The 27,322-nt window shown below is 33.0% G+C and overlaps 8 protein-coding genes and 4 pseudogenes across 12 annotated transcripts, besides 2 other annotated features; 7 read left to right on the top strand and 5 right to left on the bottom strand.

Annotated features, from left to right (window-relative positions):
* Positions 1 to 14,025: part of a mobile genetic element that runs on past the window's edge.
* TVAGG3_0777800 (uncharacterized protein) lies at positions 245 to 826 on the top strand (the record flags this gene model as incomplete). The annotated part of the gene is made up of 1 exon (XM_051246206.1): positions 245 to 826. A coding segment is annotated over one exon (582 nt), but the record flags the coding sequence as incomplete, so codon positions are not given.
* On the top strand, positions 1,976 to 2,561 carry TVAGG3_0777790 (annotated as a pseudogene). Its single transcript has one exon. A coding segment is annotated over exon 1 (586 nt).
* TVAGG3_0777780 lies at positions 2,707 to 3,048 on the bottom strand (annotated as a pseudogene). The gene has a single exon. A coding segment is annotated over exon 1 (342 nt).
* On the top strand, positions 3,340 to 3,672 carry TVAGG3_0777770 (uncharacterized protein; the record flags this gene model as incomplete). The annotated part of the gene is made up of 1 exon (XM_051246205.1): positions 3,340 to 3,672. The coding sequence occupies one exon, from the start codon at positions 3,340 to 3,342 to the stop codon at positions 3,670 to 3,672; it is 333 nt and encodes a 110-aa protein (XP_051081680.1).
* On the top strand, positions 4,426 to 5,154 carry TVAGG3_0777760 (organellar and viral DNA polymerase type B; the record flags this gene model as incomplete). Its single annotated transcript, XM_001297760.2, has 1 exon — positions 4,426 to 5,154. One exon carries the CDS (start codon positions 4,426 to 4,428, stop codon positions 5,152 to 5,154), a length of 729 nt encoding a protein of 242 aa, XP_001297761.2.
* Positions 5,674 to 6,512, top strand: TVAGG3_0777750 (annotated as a pseudogene). Its single transcript has one exon. A coding segment is annotated over exon 1 (839 nt).
* TVAGG3_0777740 lies at positions 6,727 to 7,400 on the bottom strand (annotated as a pseudogene). Its single transcript has one exon. A coding segment is annotated over exon 1 (674 nt).
* On the top strand, positions 7,437 to 7,889 carry TVAGG3_0777730 (uncharacterized protein; the record flags this gene model as incomplete). The annotated part of the gene is made up of 1 exon (XM_051246204.1): positions 7,437 to 7,889. One exon carries the CDS (start codon positions 7,437 to 7,439, stop codon positions 7,887 to 7,889), a length of 453 nt encoding a protein of 150 aa, XP_051081679.1.
* Positions 7,906 to 8,325, bottom strand: TVAGG3_0777720 (protein of unknown function, DUF4108 family; the record flags this gene model as incomplete). Its single annotated transcript, XM_051246203.1, has 1 exon — positions 7,906 to 8,325. The coding sequence occupies one exon, from the start codon at positions 8,323 to 8,325 to the stop codon at positions 7,906 to 7,908; it is 420 nt and encodes a 139-aa protein (XP_051081678.1).
* Positions 8,363 to 9,358, bottom strand: TVAGG3_0777710 (uncharacterized protein; the record flags this gene model as incomplete). The annotated part of the gene is made up of 1 exon (XM_051246202.1): positions 8,363 to 9,358. The coding sequence occupies one exon, from the start codon at positions 9,356 to 9,358 to the stop codon at positions 8,363 to 8,365; it is 996 nt and encodes a 331-aa protein (XP_051081677.1).
* Positions 12,350 to 12,948, bottom strand: TVAGG3_0777700 (uncharacterized protein; the record flags this gene model as incomplete). The annotated part of the gene is made up of 1 exon (XM_051246201.1): positions 12,350 to 12,948. A coding segment is annotated over one exon (599 nt), but the record flags the coding sequence as incomplete, so codon positions are not given.
* Positions 14,026 to 18,831: 4,806 nt separating the features above from the next.
* On the top strand, positions 18,832 to 23,498 carry TVAGG3_0777680 (guanylate cyclase protein; the record flags this gene model as incomplete). The annotated part of the gene is made up of 1 exon (XM_001301527.1): positions 18,832 to 23,466. The coding sequence occupies one exon, from the start codon at positions 18,832 to 18,834 to the stop codon at positions 23,464 to 23,466; it is 4,635 nt and encodes a 1,544-aa protein (XP_001301528.1).
* A 2,031-nt stretch (positions 23,499 to 25,529) lies between these two features.
* Positions 25,530 to 25,736: a mobile genetic element.
* The last annotated feature ends 1,586 nt before the right edge of the window (positions 25,737 to 27,322 follow it).

Raw genomic sequence — 27,322 nt, 5'->3', positions numbered from 1 at the left:
AGAACAAATGGTTGACTCCGACTCAGACATTTTGAATGCAATTGAAGGAATTGCAAGTGTCAAGTTCGAATGGTACCAACCTAACCCTCAAGCAGTCAGACAACATGCTGGATACTTCCCCTTCATAAATAAGTCTGACATTGACTTGACAAGGTATGGAATTTACAATTCAATTGAAACAATTGTCAATGAACCTTGCATTCTTACATGTCTCAGGAACTCTGGTCTTGTTACAGATGAGAAGATGAAGTATCTTGAGTCATGTGTGAAGACAAGGTACATTCTCAGAGGTCAATTGGCAAAAATTGCACCGTTGGCAAATGTCAATATCCGAGTCAACATACCTACAGCTAAAGGTTCTTCACATGACGACTATGTTGTTGACAAAGACTTACCATGGTTGAAGATTGTAATTGTCCACAACCACTTCATGTTGAACGAAAGTCTTACAAACCCATTCTTTGGTAAAAGTAAGTGCAACATTGTCAGAGCTGTAAACATTCTTTTCGAGAAAGGTTTGTTGGAACCAATTCCAGATGACAAGCTGACAGAAACTTTTGTACCAAAAGACGAAACAAACTTTTCATTGTTAGCAAGACCAAAAGTTGTTCCAGACAAAGTTCTAGTACAAAAGAAGTACACAGTTCCACAAGGGGTTGGTATGTTCGGATACCAACCTGAACCAGAAGAACTTCCAATGAGGTTGCAAGAACTTCAAGATGCTATAAACAAACTTCCATTGAGACATCCAATTGACGTCAAATTGTATTGGAGAGCATCTGAGTTAGGTCAGAAGGTTTTATATGAAACAGGTTGCTTCGACGATGTTTATGAGATAACAGGAGAAGTTTCTCAGAAGATAAGAGACTCACTTGAATTTCCACAAACTGGACCAATTGGTTGCGACAAGTTCGACTCAGATGAAAAGATATACTATGTCGACCTTAACGCTGCATACATGAGGTTTGTCCAATATATTCCGACTGGAATTCCAAACGAAGATGGTGAGTTTCCGGGAAGGAACTATACAGTTTGGAAAAGTCATACAACAACTGTATGATATTAGGAAAGCTTCAAACCCCAAACTTGCAATGACACTCAAATTGCTTATGAATTCGACATGGGGATATTCCATTAAGAAACCTCAAGAGATGAAGAGTAAACATTATGAGAAGGTCGACAACTTTGTTGAAAGGTTTTCTCCTTTTGTTTTGAAGTACGAATTCACTCAAGGTCAAAATGGCTTAGTAACCACATTAAAACCTATTGTCGAACATTGGTCTTACCCTCAGTTCGCAAAGGCAGTACTTGACAACTACAACAAATTCTTCTCCGAAGTCAAATCCAAAGTGAAGGTTTACTATGAGAACATTGACGCACTCATGACGAACGAAGAAGGCTATAACAAACTCATTGAAATGGGTTTAGTCGGTGAAAAGATGGGCTGTTTTAAGCTAGATAAGGTATTTTCCGAAGTTCATGTAATATCGAAAAGGAAATATTGGGGCATACTTGAAGACGGCACAGAACTAAAACATTGCATGAAATAAAAAATTTATTTTTTAAAAAGTGAAATTTTTTTAATTTTATTTGAAATGTACGCTGAGTTTGTTGGAGAAGACCGTTGGGAAACTTGTTTGTTAGATGAGAAATATGAAATGGCATACCATTTTAAACAATATATTTTTACATATATTAAATGCTTCAGGTTGAAAAACAAAGAACAAAAGTAGCAGATACAAAACCGTTAGACTATATCTTTACAAATGCTGGTAGGACTATTTCAGATGAAGAAATTTCATCCCGAGCATACAGGTTTGACTATCCAATTCGTTGGCTTCAAAGTCCTTCAGATGCAAAGGCAATAGGATTTAGAAGAGTTTTGTTTTCAAATAAAACTAACGCATTTATGTTCGCAGTATATTTTCATGGGCAGTATGAAGGTTCTGATGGTCTAATAGACAAATTTGATGAAATGAGAATCTTTACAGTTCGTTCAGACGAAAGTCTTGAGAAAACTCTAAATGACTTTCAAACTCAAATGAACAAATATTATTGGGAATTTCAAAAAAAAATACGACTCTTTACTAAATGGAACATACTATCTGAAACTAGAATATGACAAGATGAACTCCACCGTTTCATTTCAAAAGATTGAAATTAACCCTCCAAGAGATACAGAGTTTTTATTTTGGGAAGTAGACAAACGTTCTTGGGCACAATTTCTTCGGTTACTAAACCAGAACGAACCATTACCACCAGATGGTCCATTTAAATTTATACTTCCACCAGCAGATTTGATGGTTTATAGAAACGTGTTTGACCCTCAAAATGTTATGTGTCATGCAAGTTTCAGTTCAAGCAACAATAGTTTTCTATGTATTGGTAAGGACTTTTATGACTTTGCTTCTAAATTCTACGAACCACCTAGTAACAGTTTCTCTGACTTTCAAGTTTGGTTCACAACAAATGGTGTGCAACATATTATTCCATTGTACTATGACTTTTATCTCGAATTGTCTTTCATATATAACTACGGAAAAGTGCTGAAAAAGTATTGAATGTGAAGATATTAGAAAATAACATTTTTTCTAACATCGTAGAAAACTCATGAAAACAATTTATTTTTGACACTTTCACAAAAACATAAAAAAAGTGAGTTAAAATGAGATGTTTACTGAACTGGCTGAATGTCGCCTTCTGTAGTTATGTAGAATGGTTGACCAGAGAAGTGAAGGAGACCCTTGAGAATTTGGTTCATTCTTGGGAAAGGGTTCTCTCTGTTTGGAAGTAGTATCAAGGACGCTTGGCAAAGAACTTGAGAAGAGCTTCTTTCTTTGCTTGCTTTATGTCGTCGTAGGCTGTCCCGTCTGGTATTTGAATTGGAATTCCAGTCGAAGTCTCGAGCTGAAGTGTAGACCTTCCAGAAATAGTGGTAAACTTGACCTTGGGCTTCATGACCTTGCGCATGTAGTCTTTTACGCAGTCGTTAATTTCAATTAGGTAAATTGCCTCGTCAAGTCTTTCTTGCATTCCAAGTTCTTCCATCCGACAGGAAAATATTTTCCGGACAAAGGGAAAAATTTTTCCTTCCGACAGGAAGAACTCTTCCATCCGACAGGAAAAAATTTTCCGGACAAAGGGAAAAATTTTTTCCTTCCGACAGGAAGAACTCTTCCAGTTGTCCGTCCGTAAACCATTCAAATTTTCGAAAATTGAGAACTTTTTGGTCGAACTTTCGAAAAAATTTTCCATCCGACAGGAAAAAATTTTCCGGACAAAGGGAAAAAAATTTCCTTCCGACAGGAAAAGTTCTTCCTTCCGACAGGACACAAACGAATGTCCGACGTCCCACCAACCGAGTCCATTCCCAAACCAGAGGAACCTAAAGAACCACAACAGTCTCCTCAGCAACCTCAGTTCCAGCAAGTACCTCCGAATTACTACCAATTTCCACCTCAAGGTTACTACCCACCACAAGGCTTCCCGAACTACCCTCCTCAGCCTATGCCTTACTGCCCCAACCCTTGGATGTTCCAGCAAGCTCCACCCCAGCAATTCCAATCTCAGTCCAAGAGAGACCAAGACTTCGAAGAAGGTCTGAACCGCTTACGCAAAGAGTATGCTACAGCTCCAATTGAGAGAAAGTTGTTCCCGGACCAAAAAATATAATTTAGGTGAAGAGGTGAGATTTCACCTCTTTTTTCACCTGTTTTTTCACCCTCTTGAATTTTCATGAATTTTATATATTAATGTTTTCGCTAAGCCACTTTGTGCCGTCAGTCAGTCAGTCAGTTTAGGAAAGACTTTAGAAAGTTGTTGGAAAATAAGTCCTGGGAAGAGTATTATAAGGCATTTTGTGAAGAATATAGCAACAGTCTGAATTCAGACGGTTGCTTTTTATACAAAATTCATGCAGGAAATTCTTGAGTTTTGGTTGAAAGAATACGATGGAGCCAAAAGTGGCTCGACCTAAAAACAAGCATTTTATGAGCTTACTAAGGGCGTTATAAATGAATTCAAAGGTATTTACATACATCCTGACCTCGTTCATTTTGTTGCTGAATTCAGCAAAAATAATGTTTAGGTGAAGAGGTGAGATTTCACCTCTTTTTTCACCTGTTTTTTCACCCTCATGAATTTTCATGAATTTCCTTAAGATAGAAAAAATAAAGTTAGTATTTTTATTTATTTTTTATTTTGTATAAAAGAACAGAAATGTCAACAATCGGCACAACAACAATTCAAACAACAGCACCAAACTCGTTAGTCATGAATCCAACATCTATGTTAGTAGAAATGAAAAGCTTCATTCCTTCTTCATATACTTTTGAAACAGAAATCCAGAAGATAAAGCAAGAACTTTTAACAAGTAATTTAGACTGTAGTGCGAAAGATGAAACAAATGAACAGTATCTTTATGAAATGGAGGTCCTCATCGACCATTTGCCTAAACTACCTGAAATTCAGCAGCAAAAACTAACTATTCCTGAATTCGACGAAATTGAAGTCAAAGCAACTGACTCAGTAGAAATAAAGAAGTTCATACGAAAGGTAAATTATGAATTCCTTGGTTTTCATTGCAACCATAAAGTTATGGACAAAGATTGCGACATGGTATATAAGAACATCTCTGACATATATAAATCTGGGGAGTTTAAGACATACGACAACTTTGTTTCATTAGCTGCAAAATGTGTATGGCAGATAAGAGATAAAGATAGAAGAGGTAAGGTATGGAATGAACAGATAAAACCAACTGCTTCAGATTTAAAGAAAACCATTGACGCCTTGGTTGTTTTAGCAGGTAAGGTTTCAGAATATAACGCAAAAATGAACCCGCAATGTTCTAAATGTAAAGCAGCAATAAGAAAATATAACTACTCCGTCAAAGAGATAGAAAGAATGCGAAACGACTATGCAGACTTAAAGAAAGAAGCAGAGAAGCCGGTAGAAAATAAAATGGACATGTTAGAATTTCTGAACAAAAACTATCCAACTGCTGACGATTTCCTTCTATCTGATGTCAAGAAGAAGTATAAAGAAACTTTCGGTATCGTTAAAACATTCGATGTACTAAAAGAAGAAATAGAAGCTACGAAACTGTTTAGGATTTCAAATATACATCGTACAATTCATGTAAAACGCTTATAAAATAACTGGGGTGAAAAATTAGGTGAAAAAAGAGGTGAAATCTCACCTCTTCACCTAAAATATATTTTTATTGAATTCAGCAACAAAATTCTGAGTAAAATGGCATATGGCATGTGTCAAACCGTTGAGTTTTCACAAAATTTAAAAAATAACGTTTCACATGGTAAACGTTTATAAAATAACTGGGGTAGAAATGAGGTGAAAAAAGAGGTGAAATCTCACCTCTTCACCTAAACATTATTTTTATTGAATTCAGCACAAAAATCATGAATTTCCTCATATGCTTGCTTCCCTCGGAAAACCGAGAGAAGAGATTCCGTACGAAAATCGCAAGAATTTGGCTCCTGGTTTGAAAGGATATTATGTACATAGACTTCTTGTAAATGCTGTTGCAATGTGGGCTTCACCTAAATTATATTTTTGCTGAATTCAGCACAAAAATCATGAATTTCCTTAAGATAGAAAAAATAAAGTTAGTTTTTTATAAAATATTTTTTTATTTTGTATGTAAAGACAGATATGTCAACAGCAGAGAACACAACAACAGTTATAGTCCATGAAGCTATAAATGAAGAATATGAGTGGGTTCAGTTTAACAAACAACTCCGTCTCATTCGTTCGGTCAAAGACGATATGTACCAAATGCAAAGTATTTTGACAGCATGTTTTGCTCCAGATACTAAGCTTCCTAAAGACTGGTTTAGGAACCAAAGCACAAGAACTTTTGAGCGAAGCACAGCGAGACATACTTTTTTCTGAAAACAGTGAAGAACAGCGAGTAGGTAAAAAACCCCAGTCGCCAAAACTCTATGAAAATCGTGAAAAATTGCCAAACGGTTTGAGAGGATATTATGTACATAGACTTCTTGTAAATGCTGTTGCAATGTGGGCTCGCCTCGTTATGCTTGGTATATTTACAGACTTCTTGACGAAATCATAGACAAGAACGTGAAGAGAATGGAAAACAAGCTTGAAGCAAAAGACAAAAGCATTCAGAAAAGAATACCAACGTTCGGTACCAAAAAGGTAAGGAAAAGAACTATAAGTATATGATTTATACTGAAGAGATGAAAAATGAAGAAGATAAAGATATGGTTATGTTGCATTTAGTCAGAAGAAACAACAAAAGCTTTTACGACTTAGCTAAGATTTACAAATCTGACAGAAATTGGTTCTATCGCAAAAACTTACCGATTTCAATGACCCCAAATGAAGATGTGAAACAAATAATTCAAGATACGTTACCTCAAACACACTATGATATGAAAGGTTGTACAATACTTACCTTCAAAGAAGACTTACCGCTACTGAAAGAAAAAATAACAGAGTATTTTGACAACTTCAAACAAGTAGGGTAGATGAACCATTTATTTTTATTGACTTTTTACAATTTGAACTTTGTTTGCGTAGATATGAATTCTGAAAGAAGTATGAGGGTCTTGTATGACTTTGTACTTCTCCCATAGTTCATGTCTGTCAAACTTACCTGCCATGGACTCTTTCATAAGTTCCATGAAATCGTCTTCGGACAATCCGGGGAAAAGTATTAATGTCAGTAAGTATTCTTTTAACATCCTTACTTAAACTCTTGGCTGTCTGTACACAAATGACAACTGAGATGTTAAAGTGTCTGAGCTTCTTAAGAATTCGACACATTATCTTGTTCTCTATTCTTTAACAAAGGATGAGAGGCGAAATCATCTAAGATAAGAAGACATCTATGAGGGTAAGTCTTCCAATCGTAAGATTGCAATTTCTTCGAAATGTATTCTATCTCTTTCTGTTTGTTTCTGAAGTGTTTCTTCTCTAATATTCTCTGCATTTCCTCATTTGGGTCTTTAAACTTAGAATTTATATACTCATTTATAGCATTATACTTCAAAACTCTTCTTTGGTACTTCTTTATCCAATCTAACAACTCAGTATCCTTTATACATACTAACTTAGACTTCTTTATAATATCTTTGAACGAATTGACGTTTGGTCAAATTGACCAGAAGTCGAACAAATGACTACTAACTCATAGAATGGGTTCTTCTCATCTAGTTCTTGTTGTTGTGCAGCCATTTTAAGATAAGTGAAAGTCTTACCCGACCCAGGTGTGCAATTAGACCTGTTATACCATTCTGAGCAAATAAGAACTTTTCATGTATAGGCTTTATCTGAGCATTTTCTAACTTCACCTTGTTCTTCTTCAAAACATTCTCAAATTTCTTGTCAATGTCAGCAAACTTTTTTTCTAACATATTTTTAGAAAAATTAAAATTTTTATCTTTTAGAAAATGTCTAGCGATTTCGCTATCTATATTCGAGACAAGTTTTTTGACAGCAAAACATCTGTCGACCATAAAATCTTACATAGTGTAAACAAGAAAGGTGAATTTGTTCTAAAGTTCTGTTTCTGGGAATATGACAAGAACCATAAAACATTAAGCAGAACAGTCTTAAAATTTGTCAATGACAGACTTGTTGACAGAGATGACGCCTCTTGGAAAGATGAAGTCCAACAAAAGTTCTTAGAATGCAAAGAAGACACATGCGCTGTTCTTGAAGATGAAATAGAAAACAGAATAGATGAGCTATTAAAGGACAAAGAACTTTTACATAAATATGGTTCTGAGAAATTTGACATATCTCCACCAGAAAAGAAGAAGAGAGAAAAGAAAGAAAAGAAAGTAGAAGAAGAGAAGAAAGAACCTGAACCAGTTCCAGAGAAAAAGAAATTTGACATGTAAAAATAAAATTTTATTTTTAGAACATTTCTGGGTCAATGTCAATGTTCTCTTCCTCTTTAGGAGTAAACACTGGCTTAGACTCTAAAATCTTTTTACCCAATTTATCTTGAACTTCTACAACTTTAGACTCATAATATTCATAGTCGTCTGCTTTCTTTGGTTCATAAGGTATAACAAGTTTGTATGCTTTACCTTCTTCGAGTTTTGAGAACTTTCTGTCAAAATTTTCTTTGACTGTCAACATACTGTCAATGTATAAGTCTTCAAAAGTTGCACCACTTTTTCTAACAACAGCAAACTTAACTGGTGCAATGTTCCAAATTTTGTCAAATGTAGACTTTTCAAAATTGTAGAAGTAAACATTCAAATATGCGAATGGAGCTAACTTATCTTTGACTTCTGTCATGTACTTGTTTACTGAGATGAATTTTGCCATCTTTTTCTATCGGATAAAAAATATTTTTTTTTAAAATTTACTCAGAAAAAATTTTCTTTGTATATACACCATTCTGAACATCTAAAAGACTTTTGACATTTGCCAAGAATGTACGTTTAGAAGCTGCCATATAACCATATTCTTGACAATATTGTTTATACGAATCGTACAATGACCTTTCATCTAATGACACAAAGTCAGTTTCATCTATGAACAGTTCATATACACTCTTGTTTGCTTCTAACAATGTTTGTCTCTCTTCTGTATGTGGACTTTGTCTTGGATTGAACTTAGAAATATCTAATGTCATGAAATATGAGAACAAGTGGTTGTAAAAGTCAGATGTCAAAGTTTCTGCTAAGTCGTCAAAATATTCTGTATCTTGCATATGAGAATCTGACGTTCTGACAACTACATATCTTCTGTCAGAACTTTCTAACTTCATCGGAACAACATTGTTTGAAACCATAATGAAGTTTGCAACATTTTCACAAACTCTTTGGTCTTTATACTTTCTTTCAACAACTCCAACTTTGTCTGTTATAAGACTCTTCAAAGCATCTGAGTTCAAAACTTTTGTTGTATCTATACTTTGAAGTTCATTGCAAACTATAAGTTTCATATTCTCTATTGAGGAGTTAAACTTGCCACAGATGTTTTCTAAGTTTGTCATATTCGGATTCGAATAACCTTCTAACAGTTTGCATAAGATATCTGTAAAGAAAGTATTCTTACCAGTTCCTTGTTTTCCAATTATAATGAGAGCAGTTTCATTTTTAGCACTTGGATGTTGTAAGATGTTTGCAAACCAACATAAGATATACTCATAAACCTTTTCGTTTCCATTGCATATAATTTCTTTGACATGGTCTAACCAAGCTTCTATAATATTTTCTTTCCATTCTACTTGTTCATATTTATATCCAGTGAAGATAGAATAGAAGTTTGGAGAAGGTGTATAAAACTTTATACCTCGAACTGAAAAATCTTCTAACTTTGACAATAAGATATCCCAAGCATCTAACATCTTCATGCCAACTTGTACGACTTTTATTTTCTTAAGTTTCTGTCTACATTCTTGTTCTGAAACTATTGTTGCTCTTGGTTTGTTAAAGACAACATCCCATTCTTTCATGACATAACATTCTGGGGCAGAGTCAACATAAATGACTAAACGTTTCAAATTCTCGACTGCTTTGTTATAGTCTCTAAATGGACACATATTTCTGAATGCTTGGAAGTCATAAAAATCTGAAACATCTATTCTGTACATTTTTATAAAAATAAAAAAAATAATATTTTTTTATTCTTGACTTTGTTGTTCCATTTGTTGCATTTGTTGTTCTTGAGCTATTTGTTGTTGAAGTTGTTCTTGTAATACAATACTTTCACCAGTTGCATCTTCCAATTCGAAACTTTCTGCCGTCATTGACAAATACATAGGACATAAAAGTTTTACAGGAACAAAGTTTGCGTCAACTAATGTCAACGTTATACTTGCCAAAGTGTTTGAGTTCACTAAGGTTTGAAAATTCTGCATTCGAATGAACAATAGGCAAACCAGCAGAGAAAGTATTGTTTATACGCATAAGTATCTTTTGGTCATAATAGTTTCTGTCGACATTCGAATAACACTTTGAACCTAAGTTTGAAACAATATATAAGATTGGTGTGCTTAATGTCAATGGAATAGACATTCCTTGTATGACACCTTTTCCTGTTATAGGAAACTGTTGGTAGTAAAAACCAGAAATAAGTTTTGTATTATAGCTCATATCGTTTATAGTAAACTCAGTCGGACATCCAAACATAATGAAACCTGCTCTAGTTGCAGCACATGTTACACCCGTACTTAAAGTATTAAATAAGTCAACAAAACCTGTTGGTGGTATATCTGAGTAAGTATCTTCAAAGGAGTATTTTTTACCATTCACAACAATAAAGTCTTCTGGTGTCAAAAGAGCAAAACAGGCTTTAGTCGTCATTGTGTTTAAGGTTAGTTTACAATATCGTCCTTGAGGACTTTGTAAGTTTGTTGTTATAGAATTATATGACTCAGGGTTTTTAGTCGTAATAGTATAAACCATTATGTCTTCTGCCATTTACTTAGCAAATAAACTTTAATGAAATGTTGTGGTCGTCAAATATTTTTATAACGTCTGGGAAACTATATTTTAAGTTCAACGTTTCACCCCCTTTCATAACGTATATCTTGTCAATGGCATTATATGAAACACCACAGCAACCAATGTCGGGTTCTATTTCTTTGATGTTTATATCGTCTGCCTCTGTCAAAAGTTTCAATAGTTCTTTCAAAACTTCATGAGGTGCAATGACATATGAGTTCACTTTTACAGGGTTGTGTTCGACCAAGTTTAACATTATACTTAAAGCTTGACAAATCTTCTCCTGAGTTTGAAGTTTGTCTTTCAGTTGTTGGTAGTCGTTTCGAATATCTGCAACAGAACTTAAGTCTCTGCTAACTTCAGGATATGTTGGTTCTTTTACAGGAATAATTGTTATACCATCTTCGTCTTCGTATGGTTTCCCCATTTCAACATCTCTGTCTTTGACATTGACAATAACACTTTGACTGTTTGTTTGAGTTGGTGAATTTAACTTCACATCTGCCACCGCCATTAAACCTTTTGAAACACTTACGCTTCTATTTTTCGGAAATGACATTTTACTTAGAATAAAAGATGGACGTATTCGGATATCTTATTGAATTGAAGCAGAACAAAGTTTATACTCACAAACAATACAAATACATTGACAGAATAGTTCTTTACACAAACAATGGAAAATGTTATAGAATAGCAATATTTGCTGAACCAAAATATTTTCATAAAGCAAAGAAAGTTGGTATAACTGAAATGGTGAAAGTTCTTGAAGCAGACAAAAATATAACTTCAAAACTGACCGATATTACTAAAGGAAAGTTTATAATACAATATTATGTCAAAACTGGCGTACTGTCAATATTTGACGGAGAGAAGTCAGTTCAAGAACAACTTACTGACCTGCTGCCAAAATCTGCTCGATGGAAGCTGTCGTTATGCCAATCTGAGGAGCCCCAGCAGGTTTCATCGAACGAATCTTCAAAAGAGCATCTTCCGTGAAAAGTGCTATTGGTTTTGTAAACTTCTTTGCTTTCAATTCATCTGGACCGTCTCTGTCACCAGTATATTGTATTTGAACTGTACCGACAGTTGAAATACCACCCATAAAGTCTTCTGAGTCAGCAAATGGAATGCCAAGCCAAAAGTTTGAACGGTCTCCATTTGTATATTGAGTTTTTTGACCTCCTGTATGAGTCCATACTTTCACATATGGCATAATAGAACTTTGCATTTCAGGGTTAATGGTTGTTGTGAAATTGTTGTTAAAGTTCATAGCATCTAATGTCAAGTTGTATGACCTCATATCCTCAACTGTAGAATATTCTTCTCTTGGATAATATTTACCATCTATGTTTATATGATATTTAATACCGGGGTTGTAGAAACAAGAATAGTCATTTATAGTTCGTCTGAACAGTACAAACATAGTATCTGCATGTTTCATTGCAGTTGTTAAAGCAATATCTGTTCTTGCACCTGCGGCTCCTGGATTTTGGTTTCCAACTTCACCTGCAAAGTCTTTGACAGATATTTGGTGTATAGGGAACATAAGTGGAACTGCAATATATTTGGCAGCTAAAGCATTTGAAATATCTGGGTCCAACATATAGACTGCAAGTCTGCTTTCTATTCTCTTGCATTCAAATTTTTCGCATGTGAACTTAACTGGGTCCCAAGCATCTCCAGCAGCATTGAAATAATAGTTTACTTCAGTGTTGAGGTTTGAGAAACCAAAGTCTAAGTCAACTTTGTCTTTGCAAAAGTCACAGAACTTGGCTCCACCAGTTCCAGCTACAGTAATGCTGAATGGGTCTTGTGTTGGTGCAATGACTAAGTTATTTTTGCTTGGAGTAAGTTCGATAGAAATTTTTCCTGCCCAGTTTGGCAAGTATCTTAAAAACCTGAAGATGAGGAAAGATGACAAAGGAACTCTAAGTTTCAGTTTTACTTTAGTGGCAGCAGTTCCATCTGAACCAGAAAGGTTAACATAAACTCCTGGAACGTTAGGGTCAAGTCTTCTTATTTTCTCAATAGTTGCATACTGGTCTGTTTGTTCTCTAGCTTGTGGTTGTACTGAGTTTCTCAAAGCGAACCATTCATAGTTTGCCCATGTTACTGTTTGAACTAAGTCAGAGTTAGAATATATCTTATATCCCATGAAAACTTCTGGAGCATATTGGTATCCGACATAGAAAATTCCATTGCAACCTTTCTTGTCAGACAACTTGGCAGAAGGTTTTATTTCAATGTCTTGTTCCACGTATAAGAATGAGTTGTCAATAGAAATAATATGAAACCTGTCGCAAGCAATATCTACTGTTGTTGAAGAACCTTCTCCAAACTCACCTACGTTTCCATAAGAAACAGCAGTTGTATATTCGTAAGTTCCAGGAACTATTTCTGACCTTCTAATGGCATTGTCGCATTCGTTATACCATTCGGAAACATTTCCGTTCATGGCATCCAAAACTGTTGGCGTTATATTCTGAGCGGCGTACATTTCATATGGGTAAAAATATAGAATAGTTGAATTTATGTGTCATAATAGAACCCACTCGTACCAAGCTTTACTTTCTTCCTGACTGAGTTTTTAACTCTTCTTTTTCCTTCATTGCCACTACTTTCACTAAATGAAGTTACTTCTTCACTACTTTCACTTTGTTCTACTCTTCTTCTTCCTTGGTGTCGCTTTTGGTAACTTGCCCTCTGCTTCAAGTTGTTGCATCTTTGCCTCATGTTCACCTAGTATGTTGTAAATTTCCCATGTCCTTTTTGCCTTTGGGCTCTGGTCGCCCATCTCAGGTAACCTATATCCTAGAAAGATTTTGTCATAGTTTGTATTTGAGTCTTCGCGTATTGTTTGCATGACTCTTTCCTGAGTTTCCGGTTCAAGCTCTTCAAACAGAGCTTGTCCATATGGAATAAGCTCGTTTCCAAATATATGTTTTTGTAGCCATTCTGGTTTTCTTTCCATGTTACCAATAATATCTTTTGTGAATGGGAAAGCTTTTACCCAATGTTTCAGTCTTGCGTCATTTATTTCTGTAGTTGGTTTTATTTTGTCAAGGAACATGTTTTTCAATACTAACATTTCATTTGGTACTGTCCATTTGAGTTTTCTTAAATATTCATCCATTCTCGGTTCATTGTCTGCAAAGTAAGTTTTTATGACATTTTGCAAACTTTCGTTTGCAAGGTCATGTACAATAGGTTCTCTTCCTTCTCTCTCCCTAACTTTCTTTCTAAACTCTTCACCAAATATACCATCTCTATGGTTCTGTGTAGTTCTTTGAGATAAATGTTCTAGAACGTCAGGTGTTATATTTCCATCAGCCATGTTCATTTCATACTGGTCCAAAATATCTGCATGTTTCATATCTTTCAATGGCATTAAAGCCGCGCTGAAAATACCAGCTATATCTGGTTCACCATTCACTTCCATTGCGTCTACAACTTCTTGGAATTGTGGTTGTAAGTTTATGAACCACCTATCCGGATTAGCTTTATGACCCCATCTCATTGTAGTTCCATAGTCTGCAGAAACAAAAGTAGGTTTGTTTCCATATTGGTTAGGTTCTGAATGAACTTTAAACAATGTTTCATTTCTATATGTTTTGTTGAAATTTAACCTTTTATTTTCACCGAGTTCAGCCAAAGATTGAACGTTATATGGTCGTAAGTAAAAAGGATTGTTGTATTTGCGTACATTTTCTTTCAGTACTTCCATTCTATGCTGAATATTTTCATCTGATGTTGGAGTCTTTTGTATGTCGGCGAACATTTTTCGATATTCTTCTACTATGTCAGCCGAATTTTTCTTAGACTCTTGGAAAGATTCCATATTCACCTCATACTCTTGTTGAGGGTCAAGATTTTTCGGCTGTTCCAAATCTTCATCTAGTTCTGTGAAGTTAGTTTCCAAAGGAGGGACTTGTTCGTTTCCTTCAGGCTCTTCTAGCTGTTGTTGCTGAACTATTTCTTCCATGTCTGGTTGTATCTGAACTTCTTCCTGTGGAGTTTCTTGTACCTCATCTGCTGGCATTTCATATATTCCGAGACCGTTTTTAACAAGTTCCCTATCTAAGTCATCCGGACTCATAAACCTTTCTTCTTTCGTTCCGTCTCTATTTTTTACGCGTTTCATGAAGAGAGTTGAATTATCATTTAGCTCTGACACCAAATATCTCGGAGTAAATTCATTCATGTCATTTGGATGATATGCTATTAAATCATATCCCTTAGCGAGCTTGTATTTTCCAGGTTTGAGATTATATCCCATTTGATGCTGAACCATAAAGCTAAATAGGTTCGGGTCAGTATTTCCTTCCTTGAACTTTCTAATAGCTTCTTTATATCTGTCACTAAAGTCAAGAGTATCTGGGTAACCATAATCTTCCTTAAGCATTTTTAAGAATTCTTGGTTTCCTTTTTCTCTACTTCTTTTATGTCCTTGCTCTGTTTGTGGTTGTTGTGCAGGGTTTTGAACTGTTGGTTGCTGTGCTGGTTGTGCAGGGTTTTGAACTGTTGGTTGCTGTGCTGGTTGTGGAGGTGGTTGTTGTGCTGGTTTTGGTTGTGGTGCTGGATTTTGAACTGTTGGTTGCTGTGCAGGGTTTTGAACTGTTGGTTGCTGTGCTGGATTTTGAACTGTTGGTTTTGGTTGTTGTTGTGGTGCTGGATTTTGAACTGTTGGTTGTTGTGTTGGTTTTGGTGCATGCCTGTGTCTGTGTCCATGTGACGATGTAAATGTTTTAGGTAGTCCTGGTGCAGGTGCTTCTCTTGGAGGGTTTGGTGGTATATAAGTTCCACCAGCTGGCACATATGTTCCATCTGCAGCATAATGTCCTACCTGACTTTTCGTTCTTAAGAAAGCATTTACTAGGTCTGTTTTGGTCTGTTGTAACTCTTTTTCTTGACTTTCCACAACAGTTGCTCTAACGGCGTCATAGGCACTTTGAACTGCCTGTCTCGTTGCTGCATCTGTTATTTTCGTCATATTTTGTGCTACTTCTCTTAACTCTTTGTCGAAACCTTCAGACTTCAGTTTCTTTCCAGATGAGAAGTCGTTCACTAGTTTCACCTTACTATGAAGAGCTTCGAAGGCATTCTTAAAGTCAGCATTCATTAAAGCTTCATTTGAACTGTCTTCATCCGCTTGTATTTTTGTCCTTATTGACCCTATAAGTTGGGCTGCTTTAGCGTTGGCTTGGGCATCTAACCAGTCATTATTAGCTTTTATATATTCTGCGCTTTTCATTGCCTTTTGTATGGCTGCGTCGTTATTTTTACTTTCTTGTGCTAAGTTTTCATACTGTACGGTTTGGTTTTGCAACTTTAAAAGTTTTTCTGCCTTTACATTTGCTTCAACTTCTTTTTTATACTCATCGCTATCCATATATGTCTTCATGGCTTTTTGTTTTATCTCTTCATCTTTTAGTACTTTATATTGAGTAGTATGGTTTTTCAAATTTATAACATCTTGTTCCATTTTTGCTACTTCTGCTGCTTTTTCTGACACTTTTTTCGCATATTCCTCTGTACTTAGTTCTTTCAGTTGTTCTTCTTTCTTCTTTTTCTCTACATTTAACTCATTGAGTTTCTTTGTGTGTCTGTCATATTCTAGTTTCTTTTCGTTTTCACTTATTTGTTTCTGTATGTCTATGTTTGACTTTTTGACATCTGTTATTTGATTTTTGAGTGAACTCAAATTCATTTGACTTTGAGGGTTATAAGCTGTTCCGTCTGCAGCTCCACCATAGCCTGCCATTTTCGCTAAAAGTGCCGCTCTTAAACCTCCACTCTGTGCACCAATAACTCGGTTTAAAAGCATAGGGTTGCTTGACATTTGTTGCAACATAGTGGGGTCATTCATCATTTGTTGTTGCAACTGTTGTTGTGGTGTCAGTTTTACTATTGGATGTTTCAATGCTCCCTTCCTCTTACGTATATTCTTACGTAGCTTACGTGGCATTTTAAGTGAAGTAAAAAACGGTTTTTGACAGATGTTTATATGACACTTTTTGTTCAGCACAAAAAACTACTCGGTCAAAGTGTTGTCAGTTTTGTAAAATAACCGTCCTATCTCATTCTATAAGGGAGAAAAGGCTTCTCAAAGTATACTTCCGTGGAACGCCTGTAACTTTTCCTGTAGCGACGATAGACCCTTACTTGTCCGGACAAAGTTATACTATTTTGAGTGCTCTACAAAAAAGTCAACGGCTGGTCGACTGGGGTTCGGTCCTCCTCTTGGGTCTTGGGAAAAATTTCTTATGGGCTAGAGGGCGCAACGCGCCTGGAAGCCCTCCGAATATAAACTTCATTTATACTAAACATCTTCAGGGCTAGAGGGCGCAACGCGCCTGGAAGCCCCACTACCTTTTTTTTATTTCATTAATTTTATCCCATTTTAATATTATGAGTATCAAATGCGAAAATCAAAAAAAATACTGTCCTGATTCGAACTCAATCCATTTAATCTTGGCATACAGACCATCCCATTATGCCAAAAAGATAATTTGTTGTTTTCTTAATAATAATATAAGATCGCTTATTTTTTATTTTGCTTCTATTAAAATTTAGCATTTTATATCACCAATCATTATTCTTCTTAAGTAAGATTTATATTTTCACTTTATAATTTGTTCTAATCGAATATTTTTTTTTATTCACAAATTTTAACCCTGTTTTTTGATAATAAATGTACCACCACATTTTCTACCTAAATTTGATAAATGTCAAACATATTTTTACTTAATTTCCTTTAATTTTTTTTTAATTTTTTTTTTATTCAGTCTCAATTTCATATTACTTTATATATTCTGGATATAAATTCCATAATTATATCATTGCATTTAAAAATATGGCTCAAATATGATTCTTTATAGGATTTTTTTGTAATACGCCAAAAAATCACGACTTCTAGCCTTCTCATTATGTGCATTATTCCTATAAACCGTCTTAGCCCCTGAATATATAGTTGCAAATTAGAGAAACAATATAGCGCCAAATAAATTATTTATGATTATCGACAACACATAGTCATTCTGTTCTAACCATTAGGCAAAATACCCCGACAAGCCAAAAAAAGCACAACTCATGATCGTGCCAGACATCAATAATCTTTTGACGTGATTTGTGCCAAACTCTCAAGAAAATCAATCGTTGGCATTTATTCCTAATATGTTATTATAATGCATCATAGAGAACAAAAAATAATACCACATCAAAATAAAATAAGGCTGATTTCATCTCAAACTTTTAATTTTAACAAAGACACATATTGAAATATCATCACCACATATGGTAGAATATTGCCATATAATTGACACTTGACTTTTACACAAGCTCAAAATCAGCATCCCCATAGGATATTAGGTTTTCGAGAAAACAACACGGGATAAAAGTACACATATATATCTATCTAATTTCATAAAATCAAGTTGCTATATTTATCTGGAATGGTAAGATCCAACAAACAAGTGTGATTTGGTGTCACTTTTTTGTCCAATAACAAAAATTTAAGGGTAGATGAGATTGTAAGAAATCGCCTGTGCTTTCTTCCTTATAAGACTCTGATTTGTCTTCTTTCTGAGACTCGATGTCGTTTGAAGATGTAGTATTAAGGTCGTCGAGACTATTCATCCAAAATGTTTGAATTTATAAATTGAATTATCTTTCAGAATAGATGGGCCAGCAATTCTCTCAAATTTTGAATTAATTTTGCCTTTATTCAAATGATGGGTCCAATAGATTTTCCAGCTTAAAAAGAGTTGTTATATGGTTTTAGATATTTTAAAAATAATAAATTGAAATTACTTTTCATAAGGTTTTGATTTTATTTGAACCTTATTTGATAGTATTTAACTCTCTTACAAGTTTATATATAACTATTAGAATTCAATGAGGGTCAATTTTATACAAAATTGCGAGAAGTTCAAAGCAATTTTGTTCTTAATTACTCTTGAGGTGTAATTATGTTAATATTTCCTTTACACCAATTTTATATAAAAGTGACTAAAATTTATATTCCATTAGAATTCAAAATTTTCCTGAAATAAAGATATATTATTAATTATTAGATCTTATTAAACGTAGTTAGCAAAGAAGATGAAGTATAATATCGTAATAATATTCTTTTTCAATTGTATTTGATCGGAATTGTCGCATGTTTTCAATTTTGAGTCCATGAATTACAGACATATGATTAGCTTTAATAATAAACAAGTGAATTTAAAAATGTGATTTCAGAAATTTACGCTTTATCTCAATGTTTTCTGTCAACAAAACCATGAAAATGAAACCTATGATTTTCTGATTATTTCTTCTATATTTCCTTATTAAAACGTTTTCTCACAAAATTTGAATAAAACTTGCCCAATCAATATAAATGAACGACGTACAATCGTATGCCAGTGAAGAGTCTTCTGTCTTTACCGCAGCATCAATCACTAGATACAAAGATCTCATTGATATACCGATTTCAACAACTATTAAAGAGAATCTTTCTTCCTTATTCAATTTTTTGGACATTTATGGTCCTAAGATTGCATTATTCCATACAATTGTCTCATTCCTACGATTGTTCCAACTCATTGGTTGTTCGTTCATGACCTCAGATGCAGATGTTGTCGATCTTTCAACAAAAACTTATTGGTTAATGAACGTAATGAGTGTTCTTTTCCACGTAATGCCAGTATCAGTTCGTAAGAATAACGAATACATTGTTTTATATTTGGTTAACATTATTCTACTAGTTTTCTTAGGTTATTTGTTATTCATGGCATTTCAATATAAAAAGACCAGTGTAGTTTCAAAGACTGCAACAAATATCTTAACAGTTTTCATGTCGTTCGTTCCTTTTTGGTTCCTTCCTATTGCAGTTCAATTTTCTGGAGAAATTCTCTCGGCTCTAATTTCAAAGCTCTATAAAATTGAGGCGAAAATGATTATTCCTTTAGTACTTACAGTTGCCAACATTTTTGCATACACATGGATAATCATAAGTTGCTATACAAAATCACTTGCCTTCAGAGTTATTTCATTCCAAACTGTTGAAGGTTCTTCCCAGAATAAGTTATTCATTACAACACTTTTTGTTACATTTATGACATCCCTGACATCATACTTATCTCGCTATCCATCCCTTGTTTTCATGGTCCTCGCCATGGCCTGCTATTTGTACAATTGCACAACCGTTTTCAATTGCGGAACTTTTATCAAGCCAATGGACCAAACATTGATATTAGGTGGTTCCATCCTTGGTTGCCTTGTTTGTGGTGCCAGTTTATATCCGATATTAGATGAATATGAGTGGAATGACTACTATTTCGCAGTTTTCTTCGGTGTTGCCGTTTTAGTTTTCTATTTTAGTGACTTATTCATCAAGAAAAGAATCCAAAGAAACCTTTTGTTGTTAGATGAATTCGAAATGTCACAGGATTTCGACGTTATCAAGTCAAAAGGCAAATTTAGACAAATTGTTGGTACAGGATTCAGATTCAACCACTCTGTCTGCCTTGATTTCACAATTTTCAAGGCTGCCGTTGAAAAATGGTCAGATGATTTGAACATGTGGTATTTATACGCGAAATTTGCGGCCATCTATCCTGAAATGAACAGCCAGTTAATGTTCATTGCAAACAACATGAGAAGTACAAGATCCAACCACGAACAGATTGGTTATTACATAACAAATATCGGCCAAATCACAAAGACAAGAGAATTGTGCTTTACAACAGAAATTAAGCAGAAAATCTCAAAGTTGTCAAAGAATTTCGATAAGTCAAAGAACCGTCTGAGATATATTTGGGACTTAGTTTTACAAGGAAACCTCGCTGAAATGGATAAAGCTGTAAAACAAGCCCATGAGTCAATAAAAAGATTCGAAATCGAAGTCAATCAATTGACAATGTTGTATCCAAACAACAAATATGTTATCAGGCAATATGTCAAGTTCTTGGCTGAATTAAAAGTTGATTTTGCCAACGCAAAAGTCTGGAAAGATAACGTCAAATTCTTGAATTCAGGTATATGCGTCAACAAAGATATCTTACATGAATTAGGACATATTGCTTTTCCAGCTATTCCTGATACAATTGCTTCATCTTTCACTCAAAACAAACAAAATGAAACTCCAAATGATACATTAACATACGGATATGATGATTTCGAACAAGATGAAGTTGATTTACAACAAATGGAAATTGTCAAGACATTGATCATGAAACATAAAGTTCCTGCATTACAATTCATGAAATATTCTGAATTGTTTTTGTTGATTGGAATGACAATTATTCCTTTCCTTTTGATTGTCATTTTCTATGGAAGTTTCACAAATGAATTAGTTGAGCCATTGAACTTTTTGTATGGTATTTCATACATTAGAAACCTTGTCAACATTTTACCAGCATTCATTGGTAAATACTTAGTTGAAGAACTCGATGATCCAAAGAATCCTTCACAGAAATTAATGGAAAAAATCTTCCTAAGAGAAAACTTCCCATTACATGCTTATGGAGGATATCAAGAGCCAAAAGATATTGTTCAATATTTGTGTGCTCAAGTTCCATCGACAACACAGAAATTGACAAAACTTAGATCATATAAAACAGGAAATTCAATAATTGAAGAAGTTAGAAACAAAATATTTGCAGCAACTTTACCATTTAATCTTTATAAGAATTCAATAGATGTTATACAATCAAAGACATCAATGGTTCAGTTGATTTACATGATTGCAACACATTGTACAAAAGTCATTGATCTTGGTTATGTTGATATCACTGTTGCAGCAGGAATGGATGCAGTTACAAGCAGATCAAATGATGTTACAACAACAAGAGTTGCAGGAGAAGCCATGGATTTGTTAGTAACTCACATAAGAAAGATGAACAATCGCAATCAAAAATTATATTTAGGATTGATGTTAGGTTTGATTGCTCTTGTTTTAGTTATTATTCCAATTATTTATAGGATACAATCTTCCATGTTAAAGAGAAACAAAGAAGAATTATACAGCGTTTTTGGGTATCTTCCAAAGACAGTAATTTCTAATATTTCTTCTTCTTTCATGAAGAGCAAAGATGAATCTTCCATTTCCAAGTCAAGAACAATGGAACTAAACAAACAAGAAGAAGGAATCATTAAATTGTTCTCAACAATTTCTGATGGTTCTTCAAGTGGTTCCATTGAAGTTTACAACATTTTCTGCTTGATTTTCATTGGTGCTGCCATGATTGCTGGATATGCAATGCTGTTCTTGAGATACATGAAAGGTTCTGATACATGTGTAAAGAACTGCCATCATATCAATAACATTTATGGCAGTATTTGCATCATGTATTCAATTCTTTCAAGTATTTTGACAATTTTGCCAGCAAAATATGATCCATTATTATCAGAAATGTGTCCACTTCCTGATGCTGAAATGCAAGTCATTGAGAGCTTCATTCCAACAATGGTTAAATACATCCATTTGTTGAGAGTTGGAGGAACAACAAATCAAGATATTCCTTTCTTAATGATGCAACAAGCTTTAGATGAAGCAACAGCAATTACTTATTCAGAAGGTCCTGAAGTTGTTCCATGGTTATTCCAACAATCAGCTCATGGTTTCTCAGCTGAAGGTCAGCTTTGGCTTATTATTTCTCTTTTAAGAAGATATGCAACAAACATGAAAAACGGAATTTGGCCAAAATTAAGAGGAGATGGAATTCAAGAACTTTGGCAGATTGGCCCATTTGAATTATACGAAGTTTTATATTATAACACAGGTGAAAAATTAGTTTCAACAATCCAAGATGAAATAGAAAAACAATACACACCAATGGTTGCTTTCGCTGTTATTTTCATGTTGATTGTTTTAATATTTACTGTTTTATCAATGATAATGATTAACAAGGAAGAAAACATTTTGAAGTTCACTCTTACTAACTTGTTGAGATGCCAACCACAAATAATTTTCCAAAATCCTCATATAATGAATGTTTTGAGCGGAAACTACAGCCAAAAGGAAGATGAAGATGACCAGAAATTACTTAAATTCCATACAGAAGTTGCTAACAGATTAAATGATATCATCATTGTTAGTAATGAAGCAGATGGAAAGATTGTTAATGTCAACAAATCATTTGAAGAAATGTTTAATTTACCAGAAAATGAAGTAATCAATACAAAAGTTTCTGAATTCTTCATGAACGGAAGATTCACTTCCAAAGACAAAATTGAAAAAGTTTTAGGTTACCAAATCACTTTAGTTTACAAAGATCAAAAAGAAAATGTTCATTACATTGAATTCACAAACCAAAGTGTTGCAGGAAGAAAGATCTTTTCAGGAAGAGATATCACACAAACATTGATGCATGAAAAGATGATTTCCGATGAGAAGAAGAAGTCAGATGCAATGTTAAGTTCCATTTTACCAGCATCTTTAGTTCCACGTGTACAAGCTGAAGAAAAGAACATTTCTTTTGCTGTCCAATCAGTAACTGTTCTTTTCTTAGATGTTGTTGAATTCACACCATGGTGTGGTTCTCATGATGCCCAATATGTCATGAGAATGCTGAATATCATGTTCAAAGAATTCGATGCAATCACAAATGCTCATAAAACAATGACAAAGATCAAATGCATTGGTGATTGTTATATGGCAGCTGGTGGTATATTTGATGAAGTAAATCAACCAGCTGTTCATGCAAAAGAAGTTGTAGATTTCGGATGTTTAGTCATCAAGAAATTATTAGAAATCGATCAACAAGAAAATGAAAACCTTAGAATAAGAGTTGGTATTAATACTGGCGGTCCAATCATCGCTGGTGTTATTGGTACAGAGAAACCAACATTTGAGATCCTTGGCCCGGCAATTAACACTGCTCACGAAATGGAACATCACGGTGTTCCAATGAAAGTTCATATTTCAAGACCAGTTTATGAGCTTATTTATGGCCAACAGTTTGATATCAAGGAAAGAGGCGAAATTGATATCAAAGGAGGAAAGATGTTTACTTATCTAGTTGAACCATAATTTTACCATGTATATTTTTTGAATAATTTTACCATGTAATTTTTTTTATAGATTGTTATTTAGCAATTCGTTTGTATTTCTTAAACTGTAAATAGTATTTGTATAAATAATATTGTATTAATTTACGTTTTTACACTGAAAAAAGTAGAAAACAATTAATTCGACTGTATTATTTATATACAATCTGGAATAAAGTTCGTTTTGTATATCAAAAAATATTACAGTTATTATGGCTTATTTTGAACTAAGATTATCAACGAAAACATTTTAATATAGCTATTATAGGTTTTTCGAGAATTAATTATTATTTAACAAATATTGTTACTCAAAGTTACTGGATTAAAACAACTGGATGAGGAAGAAAATTTTATGAATGAAAGTGATATCGCTGGAAATCAATTTCATTTAAAGAAACCGATATCTTATTTGGAAGTAATATACTTTTTAATATTTCGAATATGTACTTTAATTATAAAAAAAATATTGGAAAATAAGATCAAATAAGATGCTTTTACTTGGTGTAAAGTATGTTGTTATTTGAAGGAGGTTATTTATTTGGTTGATATTTTAAATGTTTCAATAAATAGAGAGAAGGTTTATTAGTCATATCCAAAACTAAGGCAGTTCTTATGAATCATCTAAGAACATAAGATATTTATGATAAGATTTAGTAATTATAAAAAGAATATCTGCAAATTATTTGATGACTATCTGATAATAAAGATTTATATCAGGAACTTAATAAATTATTGAAAATTGAACAATGATCATTTGCTTATTCAGTGATTTTAATTTCAGTATTTGATAAAAAGTGTCGGTTTTATATTTTTGAATGCATATATTCAAAATTGTATATTTCAAAAATATAACATCAGTATAAAATGTTTTTGTGCCTTTATGTGCGAAAAATATTTTTGGTGTAACCTTTTGATTTGAACCATATAATGAACCACTGAAGGCGAAACATTCAGGGATGATGTAGTGTGGGATATACCCACCTAACATTAAAAAGTGCGATATGGTTTGGGCTTTTTTACGTTAGAAATGAAAAGGATCAATTTTAGATCAACTGTGAAAAAGTTGTTGCATTATTCAATTCAATGAAAACAATTTTCACTGCTTGAATAAGTAGCTCGGAGTTAGAATAATGATCCAATCGATGACATTTATTCTCATTTTGGAATAGAATAACCTAACTCCAAATTTGAAAAAAATGAAAAAAGATAACAAGGGTATATTAATCTTATTAATATTTTTAGCAGCTTTGTATAGAGATATATTTACTTTTTGTTGATTATTACGAGATTAAATCTGAAAAAAAAAATCTGAGCTAAATATTTCGAAGTTATAAATATTTTTTAGCTGCACTTAATCGAGTTTATATATTTCAATAATTTAAATGCAAGAGTCTTCATTATTTGGATAGATTCTAAAAATTGAATCAACTCTCGGGAATATTACGATAAACAATAATTTTTCTGGAATCTGCATGAACAATATAGTTCAAATGAAAAATTCATTTTTACTTTCAATTTTCAAACTTGGTCACTTGCATAAAATTCTTTTGAAAATAAAAACATTATTACATACATTTTTGAAATATGATCGCATTTCGGTAATTAAAAAAATGGTTGACTTTTGAATATTGAATTAATCATTGAATTTACCAATAATTTATAAACTTCAAATATATCTTCAGGTGAAAAATTATGATTTATAAAAAAAAACTCCGTTGGAAAGAGAAAAACAGATTAACATATATACTATGATAATTCAAGAAAATCATGTCATTTGAAAAATAAGGAGGATGAATATCAAAAACTGAATATGTTAAATGATTGCATAAATCAATAAATTCATCAATAATTTATAGATTACTTGAATTATCAAATTCAGTATATTGAATTTTTCTATACTCAAGTTTCATTTTAAATGTTACTATTTCAGTTAGTAGCACGCTCTGTATCATGTTCTATCTATCCAGATTATATTGATAACACTACTGAAACAATATTAGTTGATTGTGAACATGATATTTCTTCTTCTTATAGAAATTATGAGAGGTTATCGATTTTGTAATTTAATCGTCGTCGTTATCGATTTTGTAATTTAATTGTTATCGTCTTTTTCTAAACGTGCATTTTTACATTAAAAGCAATGCAACTCCAAAATTAATTGGTATTTAGACTTTAATTAGGTGCAGACAAACGAAATGCAGTCCAAATATTTTGGTGATATATGAATTACATAAATTTAGGGAAATTGAAATTATATCTTTTTAAATTTTTAGGAAAACAGATTTATAGAATTGTTTAAGTCATCAAAATAATGCAGACTTAGGTCAAATTTTCCAAATTTAATCATTTGCAAGACTTTCAAGCGACTTCAAAATGTCGAAATATAAGTCCAAAAATAAAATTACGATTACAGTCTATCCTCAATTATTATCACGCTAATTATTGAGTGACCCATGCGTTCGTATGTATGTAATACCTTTTAAAAAGGAGATGAGAGAGATAAACTACATTTACAATTTAAATCTGATGTATTTACTTGTTACATTAACAAATGTAAATGTTTCTCGTAATGTTTACATTTTGTAAGTATAACGAATAAAAATGACGCACTTTTTTTACAAAGTCAAATTATGCGATACAACTTTACTTGTTACATTTACAAATGTAAATGTTTCTCGTAATGTTTACATTTTGTAAGTATAACGAATAAAAATGACGCACTTTTTTTACAAAGTCAAATTATTGTTCGATTTTTGCAGCTTGTAAACGATTAATTGTATAAAGCAATTGATATTAGCACGACATAACTGAATAATTCTAATATTGAAATCAAAAGCCCTTAAAATATCATGATATTTTAATTTCATAACAAATCTAGGAGACTATTTGATGAAAACATATCCGATGTGTTTTTTGTTGTATTATATAACTTGTTATTGACTTCTTAGCTTTCCAAATTTTTTTCGATAATGAGAAAACGAATGAAAAATCAACATTTGGTCCATTTAAAATTTGATTTGTTTACATTTTTTTTACTTTTTGAATTTCAATTTATATTTTCCTCAAGAAATACTTTAGATTTTAAGAAACTAAATCATATAATCTACTAAGAAAATATATTAAATCCTATAATACTCAAAGTTTTGTGATAAATCCGATCTTTTTTATTTTACTTTTATTATGTATTTGCAAACTTAAGGTCCTCACTAGGTAAAACATAATACTCTTTGAAGTTAAGTATTTTCACAAAGAGAGGACCAACAATATCAAAAGATTGAATAAAGATTTGTATTATTTTATTTATTTTTAAGAACATGTTTAAGAACCCTCATAATGGCAATGAGAAGATTATAACAAATGAATATAGTTAATGTTTCATTCATAAACATTAAGAATTTGGACAACCGTAAAAAACTGAAAAGAATTGAATTTTGTAAATGAAGTTAAGGGACCACTGCAAAAATTGAGAGACTCAGAAAAATTGAGAGGCAAAATGAGATTTATCGTTTTCGCCTCAATTATAAATGCTTATTTTGCTATTCATCAGATTGATATTTTTCAATTCTCGTCAATATACACACCTTTTGGTATGATGCTTTAGCATCATGCTATTTCGAATTAAAGAAAAATCTTGAAATGGGCGAGTTTTGAGATGATTTGCATTTTTCGATTTTTTTTCTGTTTTCGAAGCGTGTTTTAAAAATTCACGATTTTCCGATTTTAAAAGTGGATTGATCAAAAGTTTTTATTGGCCAATATTTTGATATTAATTAAAATCTAATATCTGCGAATTTTATTGCAAATTAAATTGAGAGAAAAGTCATTATTTTTAAATTTTG

This window comes from Trichomonas vaginalis, chromosome VI (genome assembly GCF_026262505.1).
Source record: "Trichomonas vaginalis G3 chromosome VI, whole genome shotgun sequence".
Taxonomy (NCBI): Eukaryota; Parabasalia; order Trichomonadida; family Trichomonadidae; genus Trichomonas; species Trichomonas vaginalis.
Note: the sequence above shows the minus strand (reverse complement) of the source record. Positions and strands in the feature narration are given on the sequence as shown.